Genomic DNA, 21,425 nt, shown 5'->3' on the forward strand with positions numbered 1-21,425 from the left:
AGTAATGTGAGGAACACTTTCCAATTCCATTTAATGTCCCAAGAATGCCCAGCTAGGGTCGCATGACATCATTATTATCTATGATTTATTTTAAGCAACTTTGATTTTTTTAAAAACTGGGTGTTTTTTTTTCTTTTGTTTTTTAGCTTTAAAGACAGGCCACCTAAATATTCTTAGGATGAATTATACATGTATTTATGGATGTAACTTGATTGACTAATCAAGTGATGTCACGTAATTATTCGTGGAGCGCTTTTTTTCTTCTCTGAGCATTTGTTTGCAATGTGATGTTTTCCCAATGTCCCAAACCACCACCAACCAGCATTTACTCCACATCCTGGGTTAACACTGAAAGACAAACCCTCATGTAGTCAAATCAGGTCCACGGTGTTTTGTCTGTATTGGTATTGTTTGTCCTAAGGTACCTGAGCTGATCTCCACATGCCTGGCACTAAAACAAACTGCGAACATAAAATTGGATATTTTAGCCATCAGTTGTCAACTATACAGGGCGCTATGGAGTAGACAGAGCAAATGCTAACATAAAGCCCTCAAACATCTATCCAACTGGAAGAGCATTCTATAGATAGTTTCAGCAGTTTATTGATCATAATGCACGCATTCTCGTATCGCTGAAAGTTTGCTTAACTGGGGAGAAAACATCCTGAGTAGGACAATAACACATTTCCTTTGCGCAACCCCAAACTGCCACGGATTGAACTTAAAACAGATTTGAATTAGCACTCACCCACCCTTTCCATACAGGGAACACACAAAAGCTGCTCAGGAAAGGCCTTTTCTATGGGCCCTTCGCCCTTGGACAGCCCCACGGATTAGAGAACAAAGTTCCTCAGCTGCAATGGCACCAGTACCCACTGGCCATGTAAACTTCAAAATGAAGGGCACGGCCTTCCTTCCCTCAACACCAGACAGAAGCTCAGTGACTTACGCAGTGGATCCCCAGTCCCCATCTGCGAGAAGGTGGTTTTTGTCTGTTCCAGGAGGCCCATGGACAGTTGCGGTCGTGGGAGACGGGGAGGAAAGTGAGTCGAGACTGCTGGTAGGGGTGTCCTCCTTAGCAGGGTGAGGACTGTCGCCTAGGGAGGGAAAAGAAGGTGTCAACTTTCAAACAAATACTCAGAGGAGAAAAAAATAACTCCACCAATAATTATACGGTATTACTTGATTAGTCAATCAAATTAAATCCTAAATTACATTTACAATTCAGCCTGAGAGTATCTGGGTGTCCTGTCTTTAAAGATTTTGTTGTGTTTTTTTGTTTTGTTTTAATCAAAGATACTTAAAATATATCATAGGTGATACACACTGAGGACTGTTTTCCCCATGAGAAAATACAATCATCAAAATCAGATCAAATGGAAGATGAAAGCCTTAATGGGGCCACAGTGACTTCCTAATCTGTGAGGATCACTGATGTAAATCATGATGACAACCTCAAGAACAATTCAGAGCAGTGCACCAGCCCCGCAGGGTCCAACCTCCCCGTTTCTTGTCACCTGATGCTTCTTTAAGCCACTGGCAGTCACCACTTAGTGCTTAATAAATTAAACAACTCTAAAGGGACCTAGTCTTCTGAGCTGGATTACGATTGAATAGCCTAATTTATTAAAATCCTGGACAGACTGAAACTTCCATTTCTCTGTGAACATTAGGCAGCATGTTATACGGTGTTGCCCCGAAAATAAGACCTGGCCGGACCATCAGCTCTGATGCGTCTTTTGGAGCAAAAATTAATACTATAAGACCGGGTCTTATTTTACTATAATATAAGACAGGATTTTATATTAATTTTTGCTCCAAAAGGCGCATTAGAGCTAATTGTCAGGCTAGGTCTTATTTTAGGGGAAACATGGTATTAAGAACCAGGCCCCTGCAGTGACTCCAGAGGATGACTTTAAACCAAAACTAAAAGGCATTTCTTACATGGACTGCATGATTCATTCACAGGGGGCCATTTTTCTTTAAATTAAATTTTACTGGGGGTGACTTTGTGACAAGCATTTAGTATCATTTGTGTACATTATGGGCTTGGATAGAAATGCAGAAAATGGAAAAGAGAGCCCCCAAGAACAGCTGTTTCCCTCAAATGGCCTTTTTTTTTTTTTTTTAATTTTATTTTATTAAATTTATTGGGGTGACAATTGTTAGTAAAATTACATAGATTTCAGGTGTACAATTCTGTATTACATCATCTATAAATCCCATTGTGTGTTCATCACCCAGAGTCAGTTCTCCTTCCATCACCATATATTCGATCCCCCTTACCCTCATCTCCCACCCCCCACCCCCACCCCCCTTACCCTCTGGCAAATGGCCTTCTTGCCATTACAGTATCCCAGTTACCTAAACAGTACCCATCAGAGCTGGGAGCCCTCAGCTAGACTGACTCCCCATTAAACATTAGCTGTGCCGAAGCACCTTGCAGAAGGCACGGACTTGGCCTTGATTTTATAGGTGATGGGTGATAATAGTTGGTCAACAAACTGCTACATGGAAGCAGGTGATATACGACAGGGGGTGGGGGGAGGAAGGCATCTACACCCCAAAACACAGCTAGCTTCTGGCTGACTAAACTTACATTTTTCTTCAGTCCTGGGTCCTGGAAACTGAGTATTCACAAATGCCATAATCAGCAAGGAACTTGATCGCAGAAAAACCATCTTAAACGGATTTCAGTTCTACTTATATTAATAATAAAGCACAAGAGAAATTCTGGGCTCTGGTTAAGCTAGACCCCAAGACGTGAATTCTGAAAATTGACCACATGAAATAATTCTTATTTAACTCTGACCCACGTTACAACTAAGGCTAAAATCTTAGAAATGGGGATCTAGAAAAGCTGAATTCAGAGAAGTGGGACTTAGCATGGTGGTGATGGCGGAAAGAAGGAATTCTTTCCGGGGAATTAACAGGGGGATACATAGATGATCCTGTGCAGAGGATTCTGGTAAGGAAGAGTTTTCTGAGCCTTTTCTTTTCATAAGTGTGCTGTCAGGAAGGGTGGAAGCTATGGTGGCACAAGAGATAAACACAATCTCTATGGGCAGGTCTTCTTCACCTTGGCCTAAATCTCCCATAAAACCCTGCTCTGTCCCCACTCATAAGTATACAGTCGAGAATACTGTATGATTCCTCTTTCAGGGAAGTCACTTTTTTTGCAACACGTCACTCCAAAAGTGGTTAGCAAATTGGAATAATTCAGCCCCAAATGGAAGGGCCAATTTTCAGACAAACGAACTGAAACCCAACGATGGACCACTATGATTTCCTTTTGATTTATTTTCATTCTGGGATATTGGGATATTTCGCCCACTTGGAAACAAAGGCTACTGCTTCCCTTATACACCTGGATGGCTCAAACCCATCCAGTTCTTTTTTGCAAATGAGGCTAAGAACAAGGGACTGGAACTCCAGTTTTCCCAGGCCCTTCCCCTGTACCCCTCATTCATCACGAGCAATGACTCCCTTCAAAGTTAAGAGAGTCTCCAATGTAAGCCCAGCACAGGGTCTAAAGTAAATTCCTGTGCATTACGTGCACAGCAGCTGCCCATTCAGGGCTTGGCTAGAAGCAGCAGAGTATGACCAGTTCTGAAGCTGACGGGATAACCTCGACAGTGAGTCAGACACAAGCAGCTTCCTGGCTTCAGGAGGCTGGCTCCTGGCCCTCAGTTCCCTGGGCCCCGTTCCCTGGCTGCAGGGCAGAGCAGGACACCGCAAAAGCAGCCTGTCAGAGTCCTGGACCTTACTGCCTGATTCACTCCCACACGGAGAAACCTGTCAATGGGAGGCAAGTTTGGGGAACTGGAGAGCACGGGTCTAAGGCTACTTTCAAGAGAGGCTGAAAGGTTTTTACAAGATACACTAGCTCATCACGCTGCCTGGAATCCTTTCCCCAAGCCGACTGACACAGCACAAATCGCCATTTAACATATTAAATCATTCTATTAGGAACATTTCTGTCTTCCTTCCTGTCAAACAGTGGCAATCTAAACCCTCAAGTGAAAAGAATATTGGCAGAAAGGAATATGTTTACACAAACTGATCACACGAAGCGATACCTCACCCTGCCTTCCGTGCGCACAAAATTCCTTTCTCCTTCACTATTCAGGAATGAGCTTATCTACTTCAGAATCACTGAATTCAAAGGAACACAAACACCAAGCACAGAACCATTAAGTACTTGCAACCATTTCTGAAGCTTTAGTTTGCCAAAATCAAATTACTACTTTTTAACTAGCATGAAAATAATACCACTATAAAAAACTCTATGCTCAGTGATGTGTGCAATGAAGATTTGAATTCGTATGTGAGAATGAAGGTCGGATACCCTCCTCGTTTTTCACCTTCCATTTCTCTTGAGGGTCACACCACTTCTTCTTAGGTGTAACCCTTTAACAGGCATCTCAGGCAAATCACCTGTGAGGAACGAGGTTGTTCCAGGTTAAGCGAACAAAAACGGTGCTGAAGGACTTCAAGACAAGAAACTCCTTAGAAACAGAACTACCACCCTCTAGAAGAGCAAACGACTTCCCCACAACATCCAGCCTAATTCCCACCTTCGCCACGAAGCACTGGCCAACCACCTTTTTACTGCTTCTTCTCTCCTTTCACACAACTATAAGCAAAAATCCAGTTTGCATTTCACTGTCATCGAGCGGTTTCGTGACCTGGTTTTAGGTCGCCATTTCCATTCCACATTTTTTGAGGGTAGAGATCATGTGTCAGTCTTGGTAATCCTTAAAGAACACGTTGCAGTGCCAGGCAAAGCAGGAGTCTTCAGGAAACACCGACTGTGCACTCGCTGCCACACAAAATATCACGAACATGGAAAGCCAGTGCTTCTGGGCATTCAGAACAGAAACAATCTGCAAACCTCAAAGTATTTCTACACAATCTGTACACAGCTTCCAATTAGCATCCTCTCCCCTTTCAAGCCACATACATTTTCTAACTCTCTTTATTCAAGAAACAACATTAACTGAGCTGGTACTTATATACAAGGCACGTCACGGATGCTGAATTATAAAGGTGAAGAATCAGTCCCTAAGCCGAAGGTGCTTCCCACATAGTGTAGAAGAGTCAGATAAAAGACAAACACAGCAGAAGTGGGCACATACTGTAATATGTTTGTATCAAGGAGTTTCGAGACCCAGAGAAAGGAATTCCCAAACATGCCAGTGGTGGGGGAGAAAGACAGGAGAGTCAGGCAACAGGAAGAGGAAGACATTATTGCCAGACTTTCAAGCAAAGGCCCCGTGGAGAGAAAAGATCAAAACTAAAAGCATAGAAGTAAGAAAAAATATGGCAGGTCTCAGAGCCCCAGGTTATTGGATCTGGCTGGAGAACAGGGTCAAAGGCAAAAAGTAGGTATCTAAGTTTATTTTGTAGGCACTGGGAAGTTATTACAGGAATTAAGTAGGAAAGTGATACGATCAAGAGAATAGATTCAAAGGTATTCAGATACTACAGTCATTAGAAGTCTATGAATGAAGATGAAGGGGGAAAGGGGAACCTAAGATGACCTTCAAGTTCTTGGCTTACGTAACTGGGTGAATGGTGGACCAAGTAGTTGGAAGAGCAAATAAAAAATAAAAACAAGGAGTATATTGGGTATGGGAGACATTAACACCAGTTGTAAACATCTTGGGCTTGAGGCGTCAATAAAAAATCCAGGTGAAAAATATCTAGAGGAGAGTTGGTTATACAACCACAGAGCTCAGGAGAGAGGTCTGAGACAGTTTCATTGATCTGAGAATCATATAGACAGAGCTGAAGTCATGGCATTGGATGGAGCGAAGAAAAGAGAAAATACAGAAATGTCAGAGAACTTTGGAGGAACCTCAGACGTAAGGAGCAGGCTTCTACTCAAAGCAGCGTGGGCTGGTTATTGCTGCTGTTATTTTAAATACAGAGAAGTGTTATTTCACAAATATTTACGATTCCCCCACAGACATAGATTCTCATAAAAACTGGACAAAAATGCACTCAAGAGCACATGCCTTTCATGACAGCTACTGGATTACACTATTTAGTCTGATTTCTTTATGACCCTGAGCACATGAACAGGTGTTTTATTGATTTTCAGGCTAGATTTCAGACTAAAACAATCCTCAAAGACTGGCAGAAAATTAGAGCAAGAAGAGGGAATAAGAACTTGATAATTCTGTCACATCTAACAATTTAGAGGATGTTCATCTAGTTAATTGACCTTTCTTCTTCGAATAACAGTAAGGTATACATACTCTCCGTCCATCTTCTGGTCATTTCACTTAAATAGAAGTGGTTTTGCAGTGTTGGAGGGCATAAGGCTTTGAGTTTTCCCTCCGTTTCATTCATTTCTTTGTTGTCTTCCTCTCATATTTTCTAACAGTTAAGAAGTCAGAGCTAGTTCCCTTTGAATCCCTTACCAGCTGCTTTTCACTTTGCATAAAATGTGTGGCTATGGTATGAAACCATAGAAGGTTTCTGTTATTTCTCAGAAACGGATTGTCTCCGCAGAAGCAAAGCTATCCCATGTTTCCCTCTCTTAAACACACTGGCGTATGTATTAACAGAAGGAAGAAGGAAAAAGAAGAGGAAAGAAAACAGCGAGAGGGAGGGACGGAAGGAGGGAGAGATATAATTTATTAGCTGAACGTAATTCTAACAAACTTCACAGTTACGTATTTGGTTAACTGGAATTCACCAGCAGACAACTCCTGCAGTTCCATTGGCACACAAATACTTCCTGTCAGGTCAGGATAATCATAGATGCCTCTAAATATCAAACAGTTAATCACTAAAATGAAAGAAAGATTTACTGAGAACAAATTAATTGCACTTACAAACTTACAACACAGTAAAAGCTAGTCCTCTTCCCATGTATGTCCAACAAGAACAACATGATAAAATGACATTTTAAAAATAAAAAGATATAACTGCACTAAAAAACTGTTACGCATCTCTGTGAAACAGAAAGGAAACATTGTTTCCGAGGTCAAGGGGAAAACGAAGGTCTACTGTCTCCAGAACCTAGGAAATCCAACAGAACAAGCCAGTCCTTTAAATCCTGCGGCATCCTACTACAATATACCTACAATATACCAGGTAGCGGGGCTAAAACACGCTCTCCACGTGGAACTAGGGTTTGGGAGACACTAACTGGACACCAAAAATCTATGACCAAATTCCCCTCTTTCCCAGGGAACTGGATTTGACATGCTCACTCTTCCCATCTGCCAAGTGAGATTTATGTGCAGGAATAATAGGACCTGGTTCTGAATCAAAGCACCTAGGTGAAACTGCTGGAGGCAGGAGCCAGAAAGGGAGTAGAAAAAAGAGGGAGAGACAGAGGCTCCAACTCACCACATGAACACATAACAAAATCCTCTTTCATGGTCGACTTGTAAACCACAATTCTAAGAACACAAATAAAACTGACAGTAAATACAACAACAACAAAAAAATCAGAGATGCAGAGATTTATAATATGTACAAAAGAAGTGAAATTGCCAATATCCAGGTCCCAGAAGAAGAAATAAAATGAGAGGAAGAACTATTTAAAGACATAATGACCAATTCCTCAAAATTAAAGAAACTTCAAAGACCTCAATCCAAAGGACACAGAACAGGGGAATAAAGAAAATACTATACATAAGACACATTATTGCAAAATTTTAAAATGTCAAATACAAAAAACAAACATTTATATAGAAAGAGCAGATCATACAAAAAGGAACCAGATTGACACCGTGTTTTCAACAGCAACACTGAATGAACAATACTGAAGTAATATTTTTACAGTATTAAAGAATTTTGAGCATAGAATTAAATATTCAAACTGCCAAACATGAGCCCATAACAAAAATATTATTAGACATAAAAATGTCCAAGGTTTCCACACAAAGAACTATATTGATAACTCTTAAAAATTTTTTTCAAGTATTTAAATCAAAGAATAAGATATTGTCAACAAATTTGATAATGTCTGTTTTTATCTTCTAAAAAGGAAAGGTAAAAACATAACCAAGTTGATCCAGAACCAAAATTCTGGAAAATATCAACATGGCAGGGGTAGACAGCCCAGAGGGAGATGCGAGTCCATTAAATTATTTCTTATTGGGGTGGAGAGAAAAATGTAACTAATTTAGTTTAAAAAATCGATAAATGAGATTATAAGTCCTCAACCCCAAATAAGGGAAACCTTAAAAGCAAAACGGAATATGTATCATTGGAAATAGAAGAACATTTGTTTTGAAGAGAAAATAGAAAAGAAAAAAAAATATCAAAATTCATTAAATAAAAATTATAAAATGACAGAAATCCTAACATAATGGTAATTACTATATATATAGTAATCCATATATATATGGATTAAACTCACTAATTAAGAAACAGTGACTCTCCAAATATATATATTTTAAATCCAATAATATGTTTACTAAAAGAAACATGCTTAAAAAAAAGACAAAAGCTGAAAAATTTTTTTAAATAAATAAAAAATAGATATACTAGGCAAGTATGAACCAAAAGAAACATAATGATCTTAATAAAATGCATGAGAGACAGAGATATTTTATACTGTTAAAGGGACAAGATGATCGAACAAGAAAGGCACCTAATGATACAGCCCCAAGTTAAAAATAGAACTATAAGGAAAAACAGAAGAATTAACAATTGTAATTGGAGATTTAAACACACTCCTCTCAGATACTGCTATCATGCATAGCAGTAAAAAAAGAGCTCTGTAATCAATAATACAAAGCTGATCTATATTACACACATACACACACACCTTGTAATAAATAAAGGATACATGTTATTTTCAAAAACACATAGAATATTTATGAAGGAAGACTAAAGTCTTAAAAAATTCCAAAAATAAATATTATGCATACCAGAGAACACATTCTCAGGCCAAAATTGAAAAATATTTAGAATGTAATAAACAAAAGGCAGATGTTACAATTTCCATATGCTGATAAACTAAGTGAGGTTAAATAGAGAATCACAATGGATATTAAGATAGGTTTACAAGACAATAAAAATATTTCATATCAAAATTTGTAAAAGAGCAAACAATACCAAAGAAAAATATAAGAAAAACAAGAAGTTCAGAACATTTTAATGCCATATTTAAATAATTTTCCTAATTATTATCAGTGAAGAGTCATCATGACTATTTAAATACTGAAATTCAATTCAGTCAGGGTGAACTCTCAATAAAATAAAATCTGCAGAAATATATTTGATGTCTGTTATTTTAGTGTAGTCACTCAACAGGGATTACTTGTATACTAGTTAATACATACAGACTATTCCATAAAGTTAAAAGCTAATATGCTTAACTATTAATTTCATTATCTATTGGTATGTAAGACTTTCTAGGAAAAAACATCTCCCAAATCACAGTGGACAATTGATGAGAAAGAGTATTTGACATATTTAAAAACTCACCCTAAGTACAGAGAAATAAAATCTCAAAACTAAACATAATATATTTTGCTTTAGAGGGTAGCTTCAACTAAAATTAGGTGGACTCTTTTAGCAGCAGTGGTGAACAAAGCTGTTCTCGTTACCCCTCCCCCTTGTGCCTGGATTCATTCTACTGTCATTCTGTATTTTCTACCTTTTAAAATTGGGCTGCCCCATAATAACCTGTCATGTCTTGCTTAGAGTAATTCAGTTTCTTCTTTGCCCACTTGGTGTGTCTGCTCTCATGATGCTCCACCCAAGGAAGGCAAGAGCACCAAAAATTCAGGCTTAAAGTCTGAAGCTGGAGAAGGCTCAGGAGGTGAGGAAGAGACAATAGATATCCTCAAAGATAAATATTCGCTGGGTAAAAGAGTAGCAGACTAACAGCTCTGGGAATGAAGTTGACAGAAAGAAGCTTGAAACTAAGGGGATTATAAAATGGTGCAGTAGCAGAGTTTTATGTGTTTGTTTTGCTAACTGATAGAAGCCTATTCAAAATATAACCTTTGAACTAAGCAGCAAATGTTCATGCTGCCCTAGTTTCCTCCATGTGGCAGCTATTACAACATCGATAAAATCTCCTTCGAGCCATAGCGGTCTTTCCTCCAAATGTTACCTAGGACATATAAAGTGTACTAAGATGGAGAAGAGTGCTTAGTATCCAGAACAGGGCTCCCAAACTCATTTCATATATATTCTGACATAATTTCTACTTTGCTAAAATAAAGTCTGAGTTGCTATATTTTACCACATCAAAACTGGTTTCTAATGCTGCACTGACTAGTGTAAATTAGGATAAGCCAACATGTATGTTTTCCCTCCCCTCAGCTCAATATGCTGTTGAACTTGACATTGTAAAACCTAATGCTGAAAAACAAACATGGAAAGGACCTGTATAAATAAAGCATCTTGTCCTTAGCACGAGCATTTCCACAATTATTGACTTACAAGCACCAGAGTAGCCAGATACCCAACTTTACTGCAAGACTGAGAAAACGGGAAATGGCCACATCCAAACAACACAGAACCCCCTGTCTTGCTTAGTTGGATTGTCTAAGACTGTTTCATCCATGGAGGCCACTCCTTGGTTGTTGAAGAGGAGTGAACAGGCTTGTTTCTTCACAACCTATTCTGATGCTTGACGGGGCCAGAATCTCCTGGAATTCTAAGACCTTCTCTGACTAGAAGCTGCAGTATACAAACAGAACGACTGGCACACAGCAGGGCAGTCTGTGGGCAGCAGGCCTGAGAAGAGGAATGGTCAGCTCCAAAACCCAGCTGACACCTGAGCAGCCAAAGAAAATCCAGCACTCCCTTCCCATCCTTCCATATTCTAATTTACTTGAACTAAAATGGCCAAATAATGGCAGTGACTTGCTTTATGAGGCACCATCAGTGGTGGCATTAAACAGGTAAGAACTTTAGAAAAGGTTCAAAATAAGATGAAAATTAAAGGTGATATATTTTTCAATCCAGGTATCTATTACCATCCTTCTCAAAACACAGGCCAGAAGACTTACATATTATCTTACACATTAGTTTTCCTTAATTGGAAAAGTACACACACCCACACTTCCTTTCTTAAACCAATTAGAATAATAAAGATAGATTAAGGAAGTCAAAGTTTGACTTTAAAATTGGACTTTTAAAATTGCTAATGTAATTGGTTATCTTTCTTTGAAAAGTGAATCCAACCCTACCACTCAAAGGGAGTTCTTTACTGCCCACAGAGTAGTAGGTGGTAAATGATTACTGTTAAAATATAGACTAGATTCTAAGTTTTACATTAGGGAAAAAAGGGGAGGGGGAATAACAAATTAACCCTGCCACCTGCCCATTAAGGAAAGAAAGCTAATTGTGTTTCTCAGCAGTGGGAGGTGCCCTGAGAGACAGGTTATAATCGCCAAGTGGAAGGAAAGGTTCCTCAAGTCCCACTTACCCCAATTCTCAGTTCCATTGCAAGTGAAAGCAATGTCATGCTGGGTAGGGAGCAAGATGTCCCAGTTCCTCTCCTTCCATTTTGCCCTTATCAAAAAAAAACAAGGAAGCTAACACTAACAAGCAGATCTATGACAGTCAGTGGCTAGAAGAGAATAATTCACTCAGGTAATATAATTTCTCTAGCTGGAATCTTGACTAAGAAAGGAAAGTGTGACTCTCCGTGGATTAACTTCTCACCCCCAATCCCAAAAGCACAGGAACAAAACTATATCCCCCAACACATACACACACACAAAACTGAGTAAGAGAAAAGGCAACTCCTGCACTATAAATTAAAATGTCACATTAAGGCATGAAAAGATGTAATGAAATTGCCATACAATTATACAGATTTTCTACTGTCCAAAAATTTATTTTTTAAAAAATAAAGCATAATGCTTGTCCAAAAAAGCTACTGGACAGCTAAGATATGCCAAAAGTGTGTGCTAGGAAAAGGTGATGAGGGCATCACCTGTGCTATAACCACCTGACATAAAACGCAAAGTCTGTTTGGACAGCGGCTAATAAGCACTAGGTTACAACTCCAGCAACCACCTCTTACTTGCAAGTCAATGGAAGTCAGTAGTAATTCAATTAGAAAAGGAATAAGACCAGTGCAGTTGCAATGTCAATAGAAGTCAAAGCAAATTGCTTTAGTCTATAAAGCAGAGAGCACTTTTCTATCATAATCACAGTCCTGAGGCATTATTTACAGACTGAGATTTCTGCCTACATAAACAAAGAAAAAATACAGCAACAATGTACTGTTATGCTTCAGAACCAAAAAGTAATCAGATACCGTCTTCCATAAACTTTTAGAGAAGGCTGACACACTGACAGCTCAGAAAATTTAAGGCATGGTGCTCAGAACACAAACTCCAGCCCAGCTGAGGCAGTGAGGGCTGCTGGACTCCCAGCTAGGTGTTTACCTGTCCTCCTCCTGCTCCGCTATTCTCCTCACATACAGAATATTAATTAGTATCAATTGCCAGATTAAGACTCTAGCAACCAAAACGCCTAGGAATTACTCTGGATTGAAATAACCCAAACTGAAAAACTAAGCTTTGTTCTTTATGAAAGTCTATTTCAAGCCCTCTACTTCATAAAACAGGCCCTCAAAAAAAATATAAGCTAAAATCCTGGAGCATTTACTACATATTGGGTGGTTTACAGCCATTAATTCATTTGTTCTTGGCAAAAATCACTTGAAATTGTATTGCCCCAAACTCATGAGGCTTAAGGGGGAATTTGCCGAGATCATAAAAGACAGCAAGAGATGACAGAGATTTAAATCCAGGTTAGTTCAAATGCAAACTTAAACCACAAATAATTTTACCACTAATAAAACTCTGCTGCCTAAGTATTTCCAGGGATTGTGGTCCCCAAAATGCTAGGACAATGTGCCTCTGAGAGAGTAGCCCAAATAGAAGGTGAAAGATATACTGGATCTAACAGGAAACCACAAACCAGCAAGAGCTACCCATTGTCAACATGGTGTCCATGAAAACTCTCCAGGTTAACTCACTAGAGGGACTCTAGAACCTCCTTTCTAGGGCTCTGCCTCGTTCTTCCTCCTTCAAGTATGAAGCACAGCTTGCATCAGCATTAAGCTGAACTTCTGTAATGTAAATACATAAAATAGGTATGTATACTATATGTGTGTAGGCCTTTATATGTATATGCACATGTATGTACAACAACGAATATTCTTTATGAAAAAGTAAGAAATACAGATTTGCGTACTGTTTCCCCGAAACTAAGACCTAGCCAGACAATAAGCTCTAATGCCTCTTTTGGAGCAAAAATTAAGACCCAGTATTATATGATATGATATGATATTATATAAGACTCGGTCTTATTTTAATATAATTTTTGCTCCAAAAGACGCATTAGAGCTGATTGTCCGGCTAGGTCTTACTTGGGGGGAAACATGGTATATACAAAGGAGAAAATCACCACATACTCACTCCCTAAGGATAATCGTTGCCATAACTGATTAACATCCCTCCAAAAATTATTTCTATGCGTATACATCTATTTACATAATTTTTCTTTTAGAAGTGAGATTATTCTGAAAATTCTGTTTCCTAACTTGCTTTATTCATTCAAAAGCATGCCATTTGTGTTGTTTCTGTGGAAACACTTTTATCATTGGAAGGTAAGACGTCCGTGTGTGGTTAGTAAGGGACCTGCACCATCCGCTCGTGTTTGGCTGTAGAACGCAAAGCCCCTGTACGAGGGTCATCCACACAACAGACCACACAACACTACATGGCAGTGAAAAAAGGATGGGAGCGCTCTTCATACTGACATGGAAAGCAACACAAAATATGCTGTAGAATTTCTAAAATACACAGCTAGCTTTTGGGTGCACACGGGGGTATGTGAGGGTTTCTATTCATATTTGCTTATACATACACAAAGAATTCTGGAAGGTTAAATAAGAAACTGTGGGTTGAACCACATGAAACTGTTGCTATTCCATCATTTTTGACTTACACAAAGAGCAGCTCTCATGGATACAACCCTACTCATAACAGTGGTTAGCGGTCCAATCTGAATCTCAATTCTGAAAAGATTTAACTACGTGAAATTCCTGATACTTTACTATGTTTGACTTCCTAAATGAAAAACAAAAAAAAACCTTGAAATTGCTGATGTTACATAACTTTGGGATTAAAAGATGGCACGTTTACGTGGCCCAATCTATTGCTATCAGTGGTCACAGATTGGCTTTGCAGAGGTACTAGGCTGCAAGAAACAAGCTGATGGGATGGAATGGAGACTTTTCACGTTGTATCATTCTATACATTCAAACCATGGAATGCAATCTGTGTTTGTTTGTTTTTAATGTTTAATTAAAGAGAGGAGATAAAAATAACAGCAAAATCCAGTATATTCAGGCAGCATCAAATTCCTGATTACATGTTACACACATTTCTAACAACCTATTAAGTCATCACGTACCTGAGATAGCCACACCACAACTAACCTAAGACCAAATGGTTGCAAAAATCACGAGGAAATAAATCTATCATTGAAATAAAATGATTGTTTTCCCTCCCACCTGTCCATAAAAGTCAGCATCCTCTTTTCTCCCGGAGGGCCCATAGCATCTTGTGTCCCAGGTTTAAAACCATACTCATCTCTGGCTCTTTCTTCTCCTTCATCAAGACCATTAAGTCTGATTCCCTTACAATACAACTATGCACTTTCTAAAATTAAAAAATTGAAGAATCATTCTTAAAATTAAAAAATGAATATATCAACATACTGTTTTAAATGCACAGACTATCTCTGACTTTGCTGCGGTATTTGTGTTTCGCCCTTTAAAGGGAGGTAAGAAACCCAAATGCTAGGGTCAGACTGCCTGGGTTCAGTCCAGGCTTTGTCACTCACCAGCTGTGAGACCTGGGTGAGTTATTCACCCTTTCTGTCTGGGCTATAAAATAGAGATAACAATAAACCTAAAGGATCGTCATGAGGATTATATAACTTTAATAAATATTGCTAAACACAGGACCTGGCCTATACTATGGTGTATGTAACTGTTCGCTATTATTACACTCCAGATTTTATGACCTGTTTTCACATTAACTATTAAAAAGTTTAAGAAAATAAGAGTATAGCATTAAGATAATCAATAGTCAGATATCTAAATAAATCACCCTTTCTATTCCAAACCAGAGAGAAAAATAATGATCATAAACACATTTTAAGCCCAAAACATCATGCTGCTGGTTTTAAAGACTATTAGCACAGACAGAATGTCAGCCCAGGAATTCATTTTAATAAGATGAAAGATTTTTTTTTTTTTTTAATCCGAGGGTGACACTGGACTCCTAAATACTGCTCAGAAGGTACACAGGAAGGCCATGGAAAGCAGAACGAGCATTCCAAGGGAACCCAGCTGTAAAGTTGCTCCCCAGAGCTCATCAAAGGCAACTAGACAAGTAGTTACGGGAGTCTCCTCCACAGTGACTCAATCTCACATTGTTTCTTTTTCCTCCAGAGCTGATAGAGATGCAGTAAGTAAAAATTAAATGGCCGCAGGTTTGTTTGGTTATATTAATTGTCAACAGCATTCTCATTCCGTGGTAATTTTTATCCTAGTCCCTAAGAGTTTTCTGAGTGATGGAAGTCACTTGGAATCGGCCATGCTGAGATAATACCCTCCCCTTCAAGATTTCTGCTCATCTTCCTGGCTACCAAAGAAAATGTTTCAAATCAGTCACTCTTGACAGCCTTAAAAAATTCTATTTCATTCAGGATAAACAATACTTGGGTTGGTTTGAAAAGATGTTTCTTAGACAGCCCGGCTACCTCCTACGCTGTAAGCGTTTCAAAGAGGGCTATAAAGAGAGTGACAGCTGCTTGAATTCAGAACTAGAAATTAAAATAAAAGCTATTAGAAGTGAAGCAAAAAACCCACACCACGGGGAGACAAGCTTTAAAGAGTTTTTCTCTCTTCTGTAAATTCGAGTTACCTGCCATGAACTTATTTTCACCACAGAAACAGTTCTGTATTTTGTAGAGCCATGAAATAAGCTTTCTTCCCCTCTTCAGAGAAATGGGGAAATGTTCATCCCACACAGAAGCAGTGTTAAGATTATACAGGAAGTCATATAAGAAGTTGCCTCGTGCTTTGTCACTAACATTAGGGTGCTGAGGTTCTGGGAGCCTTGTGGGGAAGCGACAATGCATGCGAAGCAGCGTGTGTGATCTATGGGCATGCCACAACTCAATTCCAGCCCTGAAATTTCTGGCTGCCTTTCCCAACCCATTGATCTCAACATTGTAAAACTGAGTTAAGAAATAATCTGTCTATATAAACTGTCACTGATTCAAACACTCTTAGATTTCACTTCATAACACAGTACTCCATGTCAAGGAATCATAACATTGCTCTGAAGAGATTGGCACTCAGGAAGTTATTATCCAGAGCCCACTCATGAAGTGTCATGCAAAAAAAGAAAGATAAGAATTGAGAGAAAATTACCAAGCTTAGGATAAAGATTTGCTGGTGCCCCGTTACTTGGGTTGATTATAATTCTGTGTCAAGCGGATGAGATATGTCTACAAGGAAACATCAATAGCTATAGAATGTCACTGAAAATTCACATCAACAATGGTTTTACAGTGGTTCTTCTCACACATAAGTGTCCTGATAACATTTTGGGGAAGACAGGGTAGTTACAATTCCCTTACAAAAGCACGTTTTCATGAAGGCAATTTCTAAAGATACTCTCTTGGGAACTGAGATTAGCGACTACACAGCTGCCATGACTGTCACCTGTCCATCCTTGACTTCTACTGCAATAAATGTCTTTTAGTATAGTTGCCTCCCATCCTTTATGATATACCTATGAATCAGTGAGAGCAGATATCAGTGAGGGAAAGTAGGAAAAACATGAGCTCTTCCTTGTTCATGGTTGTGAGACTATTCTCTCTCTAACAAGACATAACATTTTAGTAATTATTTAATATTTCTCTTTCCACTGATTTTCCACATATACTATGTATACCAATATATTTTATACTGTTTTTGCTAAACCTATTTTCCAAAGCAGTTGTATAGAGCAATATGTACTGACAGCATTAACAAAATGAGGCATTTCCTTTCTTTTGATGATATAAATATTTAAATTTAAAAAAAAAAATCACAGGGCAGAAGCTAAGACATAAACACAAGGACAGATTTACCTAGCAGCCTGAAATGTGGCTGATGACATCCATTATGGTGACCTGCCTTCATCCTCCACATCCAGCCAGTTGAGAAGTCCCAACAACTTGCTTTCATGTCTCTCCCAGATATTCATTTTCTTTTCCATTCCTAGTGCTTCTTCGAGCTAACATCAGCCTAAGCCTACATTACTGAACCAGCCTTTTACCATGGCTTTTCTGATTCTTACAGCTTTCTCCCACTCTGATTTTAGAGACTGATCCATATCAGGATATGCTCCCTCTTTAGGGTAAAAGGAAAATTATGTTTCATTGCTTATCCATCTCCCCTTCAACAGTTGTATTTTCACTTTCTTGCTTATAAGGCTGTGCATCCTCCTCATGGCATCTACCAACAATGCAGGACTATAACACATTCAACAAAATGTGCTGCAGTTAGCATCTCCAAGATCCAAGTGTGAAAGTGCCAACTCAACGTTACCCAAGTAAGACCCACTCTAAAATAATGTTAAATCTTGCCAGTTGGCTTACAAGATGATTTTGTTTACAACTTGCTATAAATCATATTTTTTAAGTTGCCTAAATAAATAAACTGTTCTATCATGTACAAAAAAACAAGATAGGCACAGAATACCTAATCACCCAAGAAGATACAAATAACAGCTAGTCCTGTGACCATCTAGTTCTATTTAAAATAAGAGCTAGCATAAAGGAAGAAAGGGAGAGCTTAGTCAAAATTCAGATCATAATATTCTCACTCCCCAAACCTTTTAAAATTTTTCTTCAACAAAGAATGCATCTCATATAGTCCGCTGACCTTTCCTTGTACTTGGAGGAATTACTACAAACACAATAGTCTCTTCTTACATAGAAGTGGTAAGGACATAAATTTGGAGTGGGCAGGAGAAAACAAAGATACAACATACACTCAACGTTTTGAAGTTATTTTACTACTAGTTCTACGGAAATAAGAGATAACTTGAGAATTAAATGAAAGCAACCTTTGATTTTTCATCTTCTTTTTAGCACTTAACAGCCTACCTCCTATTTTGCTATTTCACAACTGACTTGGCCAAATGTGCTCAGCTTTGAAGTTGATGAGATTATTAAATGCTACGAAAATGAACAATATGGCTTCTACAAAATAATGAAAGAAGAATGTCAGAAAAGATTTAACAGCTGCTCTATTTACTGAAATCTAGCTAGATACTATATCCATTTTGGTTCATAATAATCATCAACAAAGAGCCTTCAACAAGTAACTAGAATTTTAAAGACTTCTGTAAATAATAAGTTTAATATCATTTAATCATATATTACAAAGAAAAATAATGAGCATTGTGTATATACTATGGTTAAATGTGCTAAAGCCAATTAAAGCCTTTATTGAAGTAAAGATACTAAGTGTCTTCAATCAGACTGGTCATCTCTCAATTGGGGGTGCAGTGGGGTTAAATATAACACAATAAAAATCGTATCTAACAGCAGAGTTTCTCTCCTATTTCATGCCTGCTTGGCTCCTCTGCTTCCAGGCTCATGCTAACAGGCTTGCTGAGTCTTTGGTAATAATGACTTTTTGATCTGCCTTATGTTACACTGAAACCAACTGAGTGTTTTCCAGGGTTGGCTATTTGGTACATCACAGTTTCATACCCTACCCAATGTAGAAGCTGAAATAATATACCACAAACCACTTCATTCAAATACTAAATCATAGGGCTGGGAAAAAATCTCCAGTTATCCATTCTAGTTTCCTGAATCTTAGCAAATAATCTACCTAACTTTTATTAAACAAAAACATTATTTGTACTGGATTTTATTAAATCAAATTTAATTTATATTACAGTGAGTAAATTGGGAGGGGAGAGGGAGGGGGAAAGGACATATTTGAAGTTAAATTTTCTATCAGACTCATATGAACTAAAACATTTGGGAAACTAATCAAAAAAAGTTAGCTAAAGTGCATACCTTAACCAAAACCAGATAGAAACAGGAAGTGACTCTACTACTATCAATAAGAAAAAAAATGAGAGGTCAAACTTTTGGAAATCTTCAAGTAGAATTGACAATTAGATGACGCAGGCTACAGAAAAACAAACAAACAAAAACACCTAAGTCCTAGTGATAAGAATAGATTTTTTTTTTTAAAAAGGCATAGTGTCCTCAGTATGCTAAGTGATATTCAATAACATACTTTTTTAGTATTCTTTCCCCAAATGCTTCCTTTCAAAAGCATATATGTCACTTCTCTTCATTTACTTCCTTTTTAGAATATGTGAAATATACCTATTTCATTCTGAAATAATTCTTTTTCACATGAGTTTCACTAAAGCTTAGCTACAAAGAATGGGGTGGGGAGATATATAATAGTTTTTAATTGCTTTATCTTGTTACCTCTAAGATAAAAATCACTCCATGACCAAAATCATGGGATTTCCTGATTCTGACAACTTGCTGCCCCCTGCCCCTCCAAAAAAAATTCAAGGCTGCAATGAAGAAGTAGTAATGCCAAGTTATGAATTACAAAATGTAGAATGAAACATCATATAAATGATGAACATATAGAAACTGATTGAAGCAGCTGAATATCTGAAAATCTTCTTCTCCTTTATAATCAAATAATTTTTAAGAATTATTTTGACCTAAAAGTTAGGAAAGCTACAATTGCACAGCATTTTGAGTATCCTCATAAAAGACGTGCTGAATTCCACTTCAGCAGCTTCTTATCCATTTACAATCACTTAGCAACTCAATGATCAAAAGATTAATATGCTATATCCAGGTGATTGGAGTCAGCGCATGTATTATGATTCAATTCCTAAAAATACCAAAATAGTAGATGTAATTCTCAGACACAAGTTCCCTCTATAGTCATTTTTTAAAAATGAAATACAGTCAATTCAGTTTTGAGCCAATGTAGGTATTATTGCGTGTCTTCTTGATTTCTTCCCCCGCCTACTTTCCAACATTTCCCTCTTTCACTCTTTATTAACACTTCCACCTGAGGACAAGTGAGATATAAGAAAAGGTGCAATTCAAATCAGTCAGTTTTACTCCTTATTAGCAGCTCTACGGAGGGAGAATGAACATGAGAAAAAAGAGAGAGAATAAAAAGATTCGCTGGGAACAGAAGTTGAAACGAATGTCTAAAAGGAAGCTCTGAAATTATAAGTTAAAATCAACTTTCATGCCCCTCCTCTGAAAAACAAGGACTTGCTTGTAAAGCTAAAACGTGCAGCATATGATGTATGTCTTGAACGATTTAAAAGACTACCAGAACGTCTTGCCCCCAGGGTTATTACAGGAAGGATTCTGAGCCCTTCTGCGGACACCTCTGAGTCAGTTGATTAGAAGACATTTGTCACTTGCTTGCATGGCTCTTCTGATATTAACTACCTGGACATTTGCTTATGTATCTGATGATGATGAAGGTACTGCATCTGTTTCTTCATTCCCTTCCTCCCGTGGACAATCATCTCACACTTCCAAACCAATATAACCTCAGTAGCTTTAAAGGCTAATGAAAGATACAAAACCAAATAAATAAATAAATAGGAAGCCAAGGAGGAGAAATGAAGACTAATTTCAAATTCAGGAAACATCCTCAGCAGGGGTGAAGTCCCACAACAACAGAGTCACAGTTTAGGACACACACGCTGCAAATGCAGGGTTTGAGACCAGGACCATCTTATTCTCCACACCAATAACTTCATGGTTACAAATCAGTAATCTGTGGCCTCTACGTGGCACACTGTCTTGTATGGTAGGGATCAATGCTTCAAATTCCAATTCCCAGGCTCTGTTTAAAAAGTAAGTAATCTGGCAATACTGAGACAACATAGTCACATGACGACATGATAGCCTGGATGGGACATGAGAACTTCCATTTGCCAGAGTCCCACTGTAGTTCAGTTCACTCAGCCTGGCCCCCGAATACAGGTCAATCACAAGCCCTGCCATATGATGAGATACCTGCCTCATGAGGAAGTCAGAAAGACGGGGCGAGTAAGGTGCAGAAGCCATAAACGCCAGTGCAACAGTGAACTGTGCCTTTAATCTAGAAGCATTTAACATCAGCCTCTATCTGTGCTTCTCACAAAAGATCTACTTTAATTTTAGTTTCCCTTCCATGTGTCGCAGGGTTATGTAACCTCACAGGAGGTCACACAAGTCTCCCAAAAAAGAAATTTAAGCTGTCTTTTAAAAATATAAAAAGAATCCTGCATAACAAAGACAAACACAAAACTGAGACTCTCATTCTCGCCCTGACACGAAAGCTTTACCCTCCC

The 21,425-nt window shown here is 38.2% G+C and overlaps 1 protein-coding gene across 3 annotated transcripts in view; it reads right to left on the minus strand.

Moving 5' to 3' along the window:
• The window catches only part of ARHGAP10 (Rho GTPase activating protein 10), a 244,328-nt gene that overhangs the window by 18,655 nt on the left and 204,248 nt on the right, over positions 1 to 21,425 (minus strand). For all 3 annotated transcript variants that reach the window (XM_074338459.2, XM_074338458.2, XM_019730730.3), the window contains one exon: positions 950 to 1,097. In XM_074338459.2, coding sequence (XP_074194560.1) covers positions 950 to 1,097 — 148 coding nt within the window. The remainder of the gene's footprint in view (positions 1 to 949; positions 1,098 to 21,425) is intronic.

The sequence above is a fragment of the Rhinolophus sinicus genome, chromosome 15 (genome assembly GCF_057876585.1).
Source record: "Rhinolophus sinicus isolate RSI-liver-muscle chromosome 15, RSI-T2T, whole genome shotgun sequence".
In the NCBI taxonomy this organism is placed as follows: Eukaryota; Metazoa; Chordata; class Mammalia; order Chiroptera; family Rhinolophidae; genus Rhinolophus; species Rhinolophus sinicus.